The 15,424-nt window shown below is 41.7% G+C and overlaps 1 protein-coding gene across 1 annotated transcript; it reads left to right on the forward strand.

Moving 5' to 3' along the window:
- Positions 1-8,861: 8,861 nt before the first annotated feature.
- RB195_001149 (uncharacterized protein) lies at positions 8,862-14,235 on the forward strand (the record flags this gene model as incomplete). The annotated part of the gene is made up of 5 exons (XM_064197793.1): positions 8,862-8,942; positions 11,821-11,994; positions 12,048-12,135; positions 12,197-12,320; positions 14,094-14,235. The coding sequence occupies 5 exons, from the start codon at positions 8,862-8,864 to the stop codon at positions 14,233-14,235; spliced, it is 609 nt and encodes a 202-aa protein (XP_064053674.1).
- Positions 14,236-15,424: the final 1,189 nt, after the last annotated feature.

Here is a 15,424-nt window from a genome sequence, read left to right on the forward strand (position 1 = left end):
TGTACGAATCGAACACGACCGCGTAAAATCAGTCGATAGAAATAAAGTCGATACAGGATCGAATAAATAATAAACAGTAATAGATAAACAAATAAGGAAGGTGAAATCATTTGTAATTAGGACCAAATAAAATAAGATAGTCTAAATTTGGTTAAAATCAGCAAAACAGTAGAATCAATAAACTGAGAAAATCCTGTCATTCATCGATGTCGACCGTATTTACTACCGTCTGGGATGATCCGATAGGTGAGTGTTCGTCACGGCAACCAAAAATCAGACTGTGTACTTTTCATGCACGTTTTCTTTTCAAGTTTTTGGAGATATACAAAAGGCTACACATTTTAACTTTTTCATTCTCCTTTTCTTCTATGATTCAAAAAAAAAGTCAAAATTTGCCCAGTTTTTCTTCGCAATTTTTCGTTATTGTTGTTGAAACCACGAATGGTATTTTTGAAATGCTGGGACCAAGAAGTTGACCAGTTGTAGTAGAAGAACTCACACATTCGTTGAGTATTGTTGCCCCGGATAGTGGAGTTATTCCAGAGAAGGGGAAGAAGAAACGAATACACCGACTCTGTAGACTTACCATTTCCTCAACTGAAAAAGTCCTTTCATCTTCCTTGAATCCGACTCTACCGCACGAATCGTTCGTGTTCTCCAAACAAGAGACAACAGCTGATGAGTCAAAACTGCTCCCTCATTTGTTGACGTTGGCGAAAAATCTATGCTCAGGAGGGCATCAAATTATTCGTGAAAAAAAAACAACCGCTTGTAGGAGAGCTCCGTGGAATCTGTCCATGTCGATGTTGAGGAGTGCCTTGCAAACTTATCACGATTGCCCCTCCATTCCGCTCTTCCTCTTTCGACTACGAAGCGTGTTCTGCGCATTCCGAGTGCATTCTGCAAAGAAACACATAGAATTATGAACGGGATCTGCTTTCGAAGATTGATTGCACTAAGAATGCAGAGCCACCGTAAGCTCACCCCATATTTTCGTCGCTGGGCAGCTCTGCAGTTTCTGCACGTAAACCTGCACCTTAACTATATTTTCCACGAACTTGCTATTTCCTTCGTATTTTTTCCATTTTTAAGCCAAACCAACAAATGAATGTTTTGTGCTTCTGCAGGCTAACTCCGAAAAATTTTATCCGTCGATGAACCAGATGTTTCTTCATACGTTGTTTGTCGTCAGACCTTTATTGCTCCTTTTTGCGCGGCTTATGAATAAATAAGCCAGCATTGCAGAAATGCATGGTTGCGTGATAATTTCCACTCTCATTCGTCTTCGAGCCTACTAGACTACTAGATGGTCGAAAACAGAGGAATCACATTTGTTTTATTTGCTGTCTAATTAAAATTTTGATTTGAAATAAGTTCCGCTTGGAAAAGCTCCGAAAACAGCCTTTCTACGCAGAAATTTTTCTTTTCTTTTCATGAAATATGCATCTGACATGTGTTCATTGTGATTCATTTCACAACACTATGGCTGAATGTGTGACAACTTCCGCGTGCACATTTTCTTGACGCCATCGAAATTACCCGTCCAGTAGCAATGAAGCGTACGTCAGACGAGCACGAAGCCATGCGACACAAATTGCCTCCTTAGTGATGTCCACATGTTCGATGCAACCCTGACGAATGCGTCTAACTCGTATTCCTGCAGGCTGCACGATTCTTTGTTGACTCATTCAAGAACTCTTCGTTCTTTTTTGTGACTCTTGGTGCGTGCGCTTTTAATTTCATCCGTTCTCCTTTCCGTATTTTTATGTCTTATTTTTCTCGCCTTGAAAATTCGATCCCCTCTATTACACGAAATATGAAAAATTTATATTGCGGTCTTGTTGTTGCGAATCTCGGAAGAATTCGCATGTCTATGTAGAATTCGAGAAGACCGCATACTACATTGAACTTTCATTTTTCCACCATCCCCGAGTGTCCTCCAACTTTGGGGCGAGATGAACTTGAAAATCAGGTTACTGTAGACGTTATTGTGAGTTCACGTGAGTGCATTTTTAAGTGTCTAAAAACTTGAACTTGACTTTGATCTGAACAGATATAAATAAAAAAAGTGAATAAATAAATAAATGAATATTAAATATTATATATTTTAGCTTCCTGTAAGAATACTTGCAAGTTCACCTTCGAAGCCGCACAGTTGAGAAGGAAGTAAAAGCAGCGTCCATTTTGCCAGCATTTGCTTGACATCATATTTTCATGCTGAAAGAAAATTCCGAATATCATATTCCAATACCGACACCTGAGCTCATTGCAGCGCTCAAGATCCTGATTGATATCAATGCTGAACTGGTATCCAATGCGTGTGTGCTCGACAGAATAAGTACCATTCAGGTGGCACAACTAACACCTTTTTTCCAATCATTTTTTTACATTCTTCTAATTCGACTCCCCAACGCAAAAGTTTTGTGACATATCCTCGTTGTGGGGTACACTCTCCACATGGAAAGATTTACGGGAAGCGGGGAAGGGCTCCGGCTGTCCAGGACCCATGACGGTTCTGATCAAGACCAAGGGCCCAAATCGTTTTAGCGATCATGCTCGAGAACCAGTTGTAGAGCTTATCCTCAGTTCCTGCGGCAATGTTCAAGTAACTGCGTGAACTTTTTCCCACTCCGCGTGGATATGTGACTTATAGTAGGGTCAAGACGACATGAAGCACGGTGCAACTGCGTACGCGGCTTCTCTCGCGGCGTTGCGGTGAAGCGTAGCGGTTAGGAGGGTACCGGAGCCCTTGTTGGCATCACCAATCACTGCAGTTTGCGATGGTTCCACCTCGGTTCCAACTGCTGCCTCCACCGCGCCGTTTCGCGCGCGTACGCAAATGCACCCGGCTTCATGTCGTTTTGAACCGACTGCATTTGAGCGCGCCAGTCACCTCTCCACGAGTACGTAGCAGCGCCAGGAAAGTCATATGATCGTAAGGCGCGATCTAGACTTCTACTTGTAGCTATGAGATCCGAAGGTAGACTGGGTTTTCTTTTTAAATAAGCGGATAGGACTATTGATCGGATAAATCACGTTCGATTTCACCCTTCCATGCTCTGAAGAAGGCGAACTTGCCGGAACTTTGGCGAATACTAAAGGATTATAGCAACCTCGCGTACGGCTCAAGTTGAGAGCGTTAGTATGAAACATAAAATTCCTGACTTTTACGCAATTTTTCCATGAATATTTTTGATGCAGCGCATACGTTTTAGATGGGAAAACATCTGCTATGAATTTGACTACTAAAGCCTCCAAGAATTCGGAAATTATTGACATGAAGAAACTGTTTTCCGCCGTTTTATGTAATATATTTTAGACTATCCAGACTAAACTTAATTGGAATTTTACAGGTAGTTCCATAGCTGTGAAAAGCAGTTTCTACCAAGTATTAGTACTTAGTTGCAAAGAAGAGGACGAAGAAGGAGTTAAAATGGACTGAAATTTCGACTGATGCATTTGACGGCGTTACTCCTTTTGTTTTCTAATAGTGTACCTGCGAGATTTTTTAGCTGGAACCTTTATTTGCCTGACGTTTCTGCTTTTTCGCCGTCTTCAGAGGCTAAATGGAGGTTGATTGGAACAATCCTACGTTTATTCTCTCAAGTGCCACACTACCCTCACTCAGTTTTCCGATTATCGTTCAAGCTAGTGAAAACGGAAACCATATACACTGAAAATAGCGTTGCATATTGTTCCACTGGATGTGGTGTGTAGATGTAGATCAAATCCTCTGTATCGTCGCTGGTGATCCAGACACAGCGATACTCATTTCCTGGTACACTGAACAGTAACAAGTGCTTGCTACGAGGCGCACCACATCCGGTGGAACAATACGTAAGACTATTTTCAATGTAAATGGTTCCCGTTTTCACCACCCTTGAACGATTATCAAAACAGTGTTAGGCCTCTGAAGACGCCGAAGAAGTCGAAACGTCGAGCAAATAAAGGATCCAGCTGAAAAAAATCTTGCAAGCACTGCTGGAAAACATAGATAAAAGTATGAAAAGGTTTCAAGACACGTAAACGTTTGAACTAAGAACTCTTTCATTTCCTCTCTACGCATAGATGAGGAGAGAGAGGAAATTAAAAACTAACCAAAAAGGAAGAAGACGGAGTAGACGCACAACTGCTGGACGACGTGCAAACAACTTTTTCTTCACTTGTCATTCGAAGTAGCAGTGGAAGAAAAATGAATTGAAAATAATTAAAGTGAAATGATAATGAAAGGAAAATGAAGAGACGGGAACTTTCTCGTACCACCCGAAATCCAAGCACTTCTGGACCTAGAAGCTCTGGCTACAGATGACCTCGAATTTGTTCTTTCACAGACACGACGCCTCCGTTGCAGTGTACCCTCTTTCTCTGCTTTACACGCCCACTCTACTTTTCCCATTTTCTGCCGAACCGAAAGTCTGCTGTGTGAGTTAACACATTGTGTACCTACTGTATGTGCGTTAGCCAGAATTTTTCTCACAAAAATCATTCTATTCCTGGAACTCATCTTTCGTAAACATTAACCGATCATCTTCGTTCGACGCAAGAAATGTTTTAGCATGCTCTAAAGTTTCTCCTCTTGTTGTTTCTTGGACTTTTCTGAACTTTTTCTTGACGAATCCACAATTTCTCAACCATTAATGTTACAGGCAAGCCTAATTCATTTCATCTTTCTTTAAAACACTCCAACGAAGGAAGCCGTGCACTCTGTGTGAATGTGATCCAGGTGGAGGTTCTTCTTTCACCGAGACGTAGAATTTAGCCCAGAAAGTGCAACACTGATTATTTAATACCAACGCTATAAAATTATTATTTCTTTATTATTTGTTTATTTTATTACCAGTTAATGACTAGATCTTGGGTTATTCAGAGTTATTTATTTAGGGAAACCACAATTCATAAGTAGTAATCCGCAAATTTACTTCATGTCCTATAAGAAACCCTTGCAGTTTTGCTAGATCTATGATCCTGGTCCCTGGAGAGCGTTCGATCCACGTTTATTTTATTGATGTGTTTTAATCACGGGCATGAAATATTTTAATGGTAATAATAAAATTGTACGTAGATGGTAAAGTAGGATCTCAAATTCTCATTACTTTTGCATCAAAATCATCAAAAAAAAATCAAAAGTACTTTTTTTGCAGAAGTGCGATGATTTGAACCGTGCCAGCATAAATCTGCAGAATTTTTCTCCTGCTTCATGGATCCTATCTCAGGACCTAAATGTTCCCAGTCTATATTATGCCGGGGCGGGTGTGGCGCAGTCGGTTAGAGGTCCGTTGTAGCCACACGGTCGAGGGTTCGAATCCGCCCTAGTGCTCACCAAGCCTTTCATCCCTGTGGGGTCGATAAATTGGTACCAGACTTGTCTGGGAGGATAAAAACACTGACTTGATCATCGGCTGGCCCCCGCAAGTCATTGTACAGGCCAACGCGCGTTCCAAAACCTCAACGATTACGAATTCCAGTAAAACGCGTTGGCGCATCCCAAGTGGATTGATACGCCAGTGACTTTATCCTTTTTATATTATGCCTATTTGATGGTCGCGCGCTCGCCTGAGGGCACAGGGCTAGTTTTTATGCCAGCAACGTCCGCACTGCTTTAGAGAACGGAAGTCATACATTGTTTCCGACGTTTCTTTAATGGATAGTGAGCTAGTAGGTGATTAAGCGGTCCCGTTTCTAAAGAAATTAGGCGATTCAGTTTACATGCATCTGTTCATTGGAATTTTCTGAACCACGATAGAAGATTGAAAAAAAACTACCGATCGTAAATGTGTATTTTTTTAAAATTACTTCTGCAAGGAAATAGAGCCTTCAGTGAGCTCGTCAATGTTTTCCGGATCTACATACATCTGCTTGCCCAAACTGTGCTGTAGAATAATAGAGGAGACCATGATGTTGATTAAAGAGAAACGCATGCATCGAAAAGAAAATTATGCAGCAAACTCTAATTTCTGCGGAGAAACGTCAATTACCGGATTCGATCAATTTAATTATTATTAATAGAAGATGACGAAGTCAATTTAGTGTAGCCGAAGTCTGTGCGATCATCACGAGTTTGAGAGCCTGTACAAAATGTTTTTCTCAGGGAATTTAGCAGAAACGTGAAATGGATTTTTCATGAGACCTTTTTTTTATAAAAATAAAAATACGTCTTTGTTTTCCATAAACCATTTGGAAAAAAAAACCTACAAATCATTCATTTCCTTAAAAACAGCATAATGCTATGACAAATGTTATAGATGTATTGAATTACATGACTTAATCGACGAGTTAGCATTATCGGCCGATGCGGTTGCTCGCAACATCGCCAAGTGCTATTATCCTTGAATACAGCTCTGTCCAACTTTCTCGATCTACAGCAAGAATTCGCACGGAATCCATCCATTCGTCACTGTTTAATTCCCTGTATTACTCGGCGTTTTGCTTAACTGCCTATCGACACCGAATGACCCGAATATCTCAGATCCACATTGCCAAGCAGTTCGGCGTAACGAGAATAAGAGTTGTTACCTAGCATTCCACGCTCCCTTTAATTATTTGATCTATTTGAGTTGGGCTTTGACAGTATGCTGAAAAGTATCACCTTTTCGCAATATTTGGGTCAATTCTACCACATAAACGGGTGGGTGTAGCGCAGTCGGTAGGAGGTTCCGTTGTGCATGCATCGATCGGAGGTTCGAATCCGCCCTAGTGCTCACCAAGCCTTTCATCTCTCCAGGGTCGACAAATTGCTACCAGACTTGTGTGGGAGGATAAAAACATTGACTCCTGCAAGTCATTGTATAGGCCAGTTTCGCGTTCGTAAACCTTGAACGATTCTGAATTGAAGTGAACGTGGTGGCGCATCTCAAGCGGATTGATTAACGCCAGACAGTTCATCCTTCATCCTTTTATCTACCATATAACTAACTGTACAAGTTAAATACTTCATACACCCCGAGGGCGTATACTCAAATCCTCGATCGCATTTAGTATAAGCCACCGGCCACCGCGCACAGGTGGCAATTAGAATCGTATGCGCAGCCTCAACTACAGGCAGTATTCTTGCAAACCTCTTTTTTAGGTTCTCTCAGATCCTCTCCACAAAAACAAATCTTGCAACTTTTCTCTAGTGGGTAATTCTCTTCGCAGAAGTTTTTTTTGTCGATTGCCCTCTTCAACTCGTGCACATCTCTTATTAAATTATTCGGTTCAAAACCGAGCACATTTTCGCAGGCACGTAAATGCATTTCATCCTTAATTCTTTTCCCATTCTTTGCATCACAATTTAAATTGAAGTGAAATCTCGTGTAAAGTTTTTCGTTCTGAAAATTTAAACCATTGCGGGCGCGATTCCACCCATTTCCCTTAAGGCATCCAGAAAAAAGGTGTAGGGAAACGTACCAATCGCACCGGACTCGTGAGAAGCACCTCACGAATTGTCACATTTGCGATAGCAGTCGCCACCTTCGCAAGAGAGCGGACAGTCAATGGACTGCCGGGGCTTACCTTCTCGCTCACTTGCACAGCGCGCCCATATGTTTCCAGTCCCAAACGTATTACGTTGCTAGGTGCCTCGTAGGGGAATTCGGTGCGATAGGGTCGTTTTCCACGCCCTTTTTCCGAAAAATTAGGAGTGAGTAGGCGTGATCGTGGTAGTATTCGTAAACCACAGCCCTAACACTACCTGATCGTGAAGAGATCCCAGCACCTTCAATTTCATTATATGCCATTTAAACTAAAATCTACAAAGTACCTCCCCGCCAATTTTATCGCAGCGAATTTTCAAAAGCTCTCCACAAAGAATTCAAAGTTAATTTTGGGAAAAGCAGGACCTGATATTTTCATTATTTTTAGTTTTTCTATCAAAAAGAACCCATCGCGTCGGATTAAGATTCTGAGCCTTCTGTCAATCTATTCTTCATTTTGCAGAGCTTAATCTCTTTCCGGTTCCTGTCCATTTGTTTACAAAATTTAAGCTCCCTCTTCGTCGCTAAATCCAATTCTTTTCCAATTTTTCAAGTTTTAGCTACTGGGATTCTTTTCTAATTTCCTATCTCTTCGTTCCTCAATGTTCACGTCAATTTACAGCTATATATTGAGCCAGATAAATCAAAATATCTAATAGATGGTACCGCCCAGATTTGGTTCGTTTCCCAAGTAATATCTTAATAGATGATTATCCATGTCTATTTTTCATCTATCATTTCATTCATTTATCTAGACCTAGACTTGTCAGAATAATGACTACGGTAGCACCGAAGCCTCGAAATGCTTCAGGGTAGGCCGCTTTCTTGTCTCGAAGGATCATTCTGATCACTTTTATGATAGGGCCGTAATTACGAGAATTACAATTACAAATTACGATTTAATTACAAGATGAATTCTTCGAATTTCACAAATTTACCGCACCTAAATATTGATGTAGTGAGATGCAAAAAAAAAAGCGGAGCAGTCCATAGAGTCAAAGTACTGAATGTTGTTCAAGAACAAAAAACAATGTAATGAAAAGGTGCTCTAGAGAATCGCTGTAAAATCGACTTTCTCTTGCTTTGATGAGTTGATGCGCCTTGGATTTCCAGGCACTTAAAGATCCCTACCTTCTCACATTTCAAACAGACGAACCTAATTACTTCGGCGATCATCCGCATTTCTCGTGGAATCGATCAAAAACAGTATCCTGAATGTCTGTTTTATGTTCTGCTTGGAATTTGATGTGAACAAATATCTTTTACATCATGTCTTTTAGAAGCATCTCGAGGAGAGTAACTTGAGACGACTAAGTTTACAAATTAAACCCCTAGGGCATAATCACGTCACTTTCCGCTTGCTGTTTCTTTTTTTTTACATGGCCGAGCACTTAGGAACAGCTTTTCAGAATGGCACTAAGCATGTCAAGTGCTGACTCGCATACCGATCTCTCGAAGTTTCGATGTTTGTGTGGACTTTGTCATGTAGTAGTAAGTTCTTCATTTTTATAGAATTTTTACGCTCTTACGGACTTTAAGGTACTTGCTACTGAAAAATTAGAGTCGTTAGTGCAAACACAAATTCACAGCAAATCAAAATTGTACGTCGTCCGCTGTAGAAGGGAAGGATTCGATAGTGGTTAGATAAGATTAGGTTCTCCCATGGGTTCCTCTACACGGTCCCTATCATTTAAATCTACAACAATCTCAGCCCTAGGCCAAAAGAATCAACTTCTATCACATTCTTGGATGAAGACTATTGAGTATGCTGCTGAGCATACTATTTACTGGAATGCCTTTGATATGAATAAAAAGTAAAAAATAACAAAAAAGTAGGAAAGAAGTTATGGGAGAATCTAATACATGCGTTCCCGTGCCTATGGTAACCTCTGGGACATGTGCCTTCTCTAAAAATTTACCAAGTAGTAACGCAAGTGATGGAATTAGTTCCTTGATACTTTTAAGAGCGTCCTAAACATAGTGGGTCGATTTCACTTGTACTCCTTCAATTTCTTCTCTTTTAGTTCTTTGCTTCTTTCCTTTCACAGAACCCAGAAAGTATAGCCGAGGGAAGTGGAGAAGGCGTTCTCATTTTCATTCTCAGCAACAATAAGTATGATCCTGCAGATCAATTAATTGGCTGTACTTGAGCAGAGCTTAAAACGGGAGCTACCAAGCGCAGAAACATTGGGCTCGTATATTGGATAACATGAAAACTGGCCTAAAATTGAATTACATTCGAAATTTGAACTAATCGTGGTTGAGATCTCACGGTTGGAAGCAGCAAGTGTAAAGCTGAAGCACGTAGCAAAAAAAGAGACAGAAAGTGGCTAACGCCTCATAACAAAAGATCAAAACATGACAAATGAGAGAGTGGTGTGAGAATGTATGCTGTGTGAAGGGGAAGGGAGGGGGGAGGGGGAATGGAGGAGGAGGAAAGTACCGCACGGCTGATGTGATGACCATACGTTGGTGATGTGCGAGTTTAAAGTCAATATTTCCACCAGGCATCCACCACGCTTCTTTTCCTCCAACGCAGGCACGCAACACGGTTAAAAGCATCGTTTCACGAAACTGACAATGTCTGGATCTCTACACGAATAAATAGGGATAGGAGTTTATTTCAAAAGTATGGGCATGATCTCGTTTAATTCTACCTATTAATCCAGAAACATGTGTTCATAGTAGTCATTGGTGCTCCCGACTCTCCAACGATGCAACTTATTACGCGGAAGAATGCGGGCAACTCCGTCGTCGTCCATTGTCGACAATCTAAAAGATCAGTAATTTAATCCCAGTATAATTCGAGTAAACAGCAAAAATTCTCCAACCTGCATACACAACCGCAAACGGGCTGTAATCGTTTTATTACATGTAATGAGTTGCATTGTTGGGTGTACGGGATCACACAAGACTGTTTTATGTGCTTTCCTGCCTAGAAGTGAACTGAGAAAGTTTGAAATTCCTTCACGCTCATACTCGTAATACCCGCCCCGTCCTTACATATCTTCTGGAGAGAGCCCCTATATCCGTGGTAAGGTGCCCTTAAAGAGATCTTTATACGTGCGTGCCAGCGAAAGTGGATAAGTAACTACCGTTTAGGAACATATCTCTCAAGTATTACTGGGAGCAACCTTATCTTGGTTCAAGCCTCTTCCTTGGGGACGTAATAACCCAGTCTTTAAACTATTTTTGCACATAAACAATGTTTCGTGCAGATCTAGAACTAATGGTCATGAACAGTTAAAAAGGAAACGGTGAGGATAACAAAGGCTCATAAGTGGGCTGATCAAAAAACCGGGAAAGAGCAAAGTCAAACCCATAGAGGTCACCAACATCGCAGCAATGGCTTCACGATCTCCGCTGACCACCAGCATCGCAAACACGGCATGAGGGTCCGCTGCTCACCTTGGTTTCTGATCATAACGGACTTTTTCCTTTTCCTCTCCTCACACTTACCTAACGTAACGGACAATAAAAGAAGAGTGGTATGGGTTGGACATCTTAAATACCGCGCGTCCGTAAGGAAGTACTGTAGGGGGAAGCGCAACCGGATGCCGCATTCGCCGGCAAAGCATCATTCCCTCTATTTAGGCTCATGTGATACTAAGGGCTACAGGATTTCCGGAGACTAGAAAGAGAAGTGCTGGAGAAGAATCTTCGGCAAAACTGATATTTTCCCGTTTGAAGCGTACATGCTGAGTCTAAAATATGCATCGAAAAATTGCATAAAAGTCAAGAATTCTAGATCTTATACTAGGGTTCTCAATTTGAGCCGGACGCGAGGTTGCTATAATCCTTCATTATTCGCCAACGTTCTGGCGAGTTAGATTCTTCATCCTGAAGGGTTGAAATCGAACGTGATTTATCCGATCAAAAGTCCCATTCGCCCGACAAAGAGAAGCTCAAGTCTACTTTTGTACATATCTCATAGGTACAAATGGAAGTGTGGATCGTATCTTATGATCGGATGACGGGAAAAATGTAGTTAGGGGGGCGGGGTGCACTCAGTGGCGTCTCTATCTTACTTCTTTCTCTTAGTAACTTAAGCTTACATGTCACAGATCCTGTGAGACTAATGCTTAGGCTTTAAAGGCCCAATTGTTTATCGTTTACTTCGAGAAATAAGGGTACCACTGAGTGCCCCCTCCCCCCTCCTACATTTTATCCTATATGAGATGACTAGCGCCCTCGAATAGCAATCTTTAATAGGGGGCGAGTAATGAAGAGGAATTCCACTTTTTGATTTTTTTGGACTCTTGGAGTAGATCCAAAACGCTTCCGATTCCGCGCGGTGATGCTAGTTTCTTCAATATCTTTTTATTCTAGATTTGTTCAGGACAATTCGTAAACGAAGTATTTGTTTCAGACGGGCACACAAGCATGTCTGGTTTGGTACGTAGCGTCATCGGTGTTCTCGTTGATTTTTGGCATGCGCTCCACCCTCACATGGCTCATAGTGCCAATTTGTGTTGTGATTCTCGGAGTATACGCTTTAATCAGCAAACGACACAAATACCTCTATCCATTTCTCATCATTACGGTAGGTTCCTCAATAATCCTCAAAAATCCTAATACAGTTTCATTCCCTTTCAGATTGTACAACAACTAGTGTGTATGCTAATGGCGACCATTATCCTGCTTTTCTCCCTCGTCTCATTCGAGACTATGCGTCAAATTATAGGTGAGATTTTTTTTTGTAACAATAATTTCTCCAATTTTCCGCTGATCTCCTGTTCATTCAGGTCACTCACTCGACTTTGATGCTCCACCATCTAGAAGCGTTGCGTTGGCTGTTATCGGCGGAACTGTGGCTATTTGTTTACTGTTGTCTTTCGTGCACATCTGGCAAGCCGTCATCATCTACAGGTATCTTCTTCTGTCATCGCGTACAAGGAGATTAGATGTGGTAGTTCCTTACATTAGCCCAAGCTCAAATCAAACTTGTAGATACTTTGATAGCCAGAATAATTGTCGAAAAAATTGATGTAGTGCTATATTCTTCTTTGTTATAGTGAGGTCAAAGGACATGGAGCTCGGTGCGGTTGCGTAAGTGGCTGGGCTCGAAGCGACACGGTGGCGCTACCGGCTGAGATCGAGACGAGGCCATTCATCGCGAAGTGCAGCGGCTAGCGATGCTAGCAAGAGTCCCTCCCTCCTCGATCCTGACCGCTGCGCTCCACCGCATCGCTTCGAGCACAGCTGCTTACGCAACTGCACCGAGGTTGACGTTCTTCTGACCTAATTGTGTTAGATTACCCACTACTTAAAGGCATCACCCCACGAAGCCGGAAGATTCGAGCGCGCCAGTCTTGTGCGGCCGCGCCGCACAAGACTGGTGCGCTCGAATCGAACTTCTTGTACAAAATGGTGCGCCAAAACGAATGAAGCCGTATCTTCCTGGCCGTTTTTTACGGCATTTAGGAAGAAATGGACGGAATCACCTCCCTCTTCTCTGTCTCCCATCCTGTATACGAATACTCCACCTGAAATCTGCACCACCTAAGATTCGTGGGGTGATGCCTTTAAGTCTCAACACCATCTCCAATATTTGATACATTGAGTGATGAAAATCATTCTACAAAAAAATCTCATCGTTCTTAACTGAAAAAGTTCCACAAAAAAGTACAATCGATCTAAAATAGGCCAAACTCTCTTTTTTTTTCTTAAATGATAGAAACTGGATTTATCTACAAGTCTAAACAATTTCTCTGTTATGTGGTCATAAACACAATTAAACTTTGCAAGAAAAGAAAAAGTAGGAAAAAATGACTTCTGATGGTGTACAATTTGACAATAAGCGAAAGCAGTGTATGGTCGGGTCGAAACGACATGAAACACGGGGCATTTGCGTACACGCTCGAAACGGCGCGGTGGAGTAGGAAACGAGATGGGACCATCGCAAACTGCAGCGATGAATGGTGCCAGCAAGGGTCACTCTTAAAGGCATCACCCCACGAATCTGAGGTGGTGCAGATTTCAGGTGGAGTATTCGTATACAGGATGGGAGACTACGGAGAGGGGAGTGATTCCGTCCATTTCTTCCTAATTGCCGTAAAAAACGGCCCGGAAGATACGGCTTCATTCGTTTTGACGCACCATTTTGTACAAGAGGTTCGCGCCAGTCTTGTGCGGCGCCGCATCTTCCGGGCCGTTTTTTACGGCAATTGGCAAGAAATGGACTGAACCACCCCCCTCTCCGTAGTCTCCCATCCCGTATACGAATACTCCACCTGAAATCTGCACCACCTCAGATTCGTGGGGTGATGCCTTTAACCTCTACGCTCCACAGCACTGCCTCGAGAGAAGCGGCGTACGCAATTGCACCGTGCTTCATGTCGTTTTGACCCGACTATAGGTGAGCGAAGATCCGAAACGTATCGCAAACTCGATAATTAAAGCACATTTCATTTTTTTCGATCACAGATTAAGTTGAACCTTGCAGAAAACGTTGTGAAGAGTGAAATTAATCAATAATAAGTAATTGAGATTTTAGCAGTAGTAATAATAGTAATAATAATATTATAGTAATAATAACTAGATAAATATGAGTCTCATAATTGATAATCATACTAGTAATATTGATTAAATAGTTAATTAGTTATTAAGTTAATTTAAATCGAATTGTGGATCTTCTTCCAGGTGTTTGGAGTACTACGAAGAAGTATACGGTCAAGTGGACGAGCTCTGGTCACAAGGAGATACGACAACAATCCTCGAGTCGCGCATCGACATCAACGACCGATGTCACGGCGGCAGGCCGTTCGAAGTGCAAGTTCACTGACCACTTCTCTCTCTTCGGTGGCTTGAATATAGTTACTGTATGCAGCGCAATAGTAAGCAGTAGGGTCTCCAGCAAACGGGTTACCTGTGACGAGTTGTTTTTTGTGTCAGTTTTTTCGAATATGTTGAATTACATGAGTATATGTTTGTGCGCCTGCACAATAAATTGTGAATGCTGGGTCGTTGTTTGCGTCATATCGCACAAAAATTAGCTCAGATGCTCCGCAAGCGATCGTAAAAGAAAACTCGTCAGTGATAAAGAAGTTCACACATTTCACCCTCTTCCTGCACCTTTTTTTTGGAACCGTTTTTGTCTTTCAATCATATTCGTTCGTTATTTTCAAACCAATAGTACTCAATATTTATCCAGTCCTGGGATGAGTGTTGGATGTACGGTAATACTGTACTTAAACATCCTTCTCTTCCAAAATATCACTAACAGAAACGAAGTCCGCTTTGAGCCCTATCTCTTCCTTTTCGAAAACATCCACAATCGATGTTCTATATAAAGATTGAGTTTCCTACCGTCTTGAAAAGCTCAAGGAGCTCACAAAAATTGCCTTCGTATGCAGTTTTAGTTAGAATATTGAGAAGAAATGGCTTTTTTCTCATGTCAATTGCTGTTTCTTAAAATCAAAAGATCTCTTAATTTAACAGTTCCAGGATTGAGGACCGACTGGTCGATTAAATAGAAAAGTCTATGAATTACCATGTTAAAAGGGATGAAGTGTCTGGCGTTAATCAATTCGCTTGGGATGCGCCCCTGCGTTCGCTTCAATTCAGAATCGTTTGAGATTTACGAAACGCGTGTCTAGCCTATACAATGACATGCGGCGGCCGCCGATCTATCTAGTTAGTGTTTTTTTAATCTTCCCAGACAAGTCTGGTACCAATTTATCGACCCCGGAGGGATGAAAGGCTTGGTGAGCAGTGGGGCGGACCTCCGATCGATGAAGACAGTGGAGCTTTTTACCGACTTCGCTACATCCACCCTATAAAAAAATGCAGCGAGCAATTTTCTCAAGTGATTCTAACCCTGCCAAAACAGGTCATAGGATGAGAGATGATTTTCATGTCGCGTGAGCTCCATGCGTAATCGTTTTGACTTGGTATTCATCTCCGGGAATTTTCCTCGTTACTTTCCAATAGTGACTGTTCGACTCTTCTTACCTTACGTATGTAAGGTGGTC

The sequence above is a fragment of the Necator americanus genome, chromosome IV (genome assembly GCF_031761385.1).
Source record: "Necator americanus strain Aroian chromosome IV, whole genome shotgun sequence".
Classification (NCBI taxonomy): domain Eukaryota; kingdom Metazoa; phylum Nematoda; class Chromadorea; order Rhabditida; family Ancylostomatidae; genus Necator; species Necator americanus.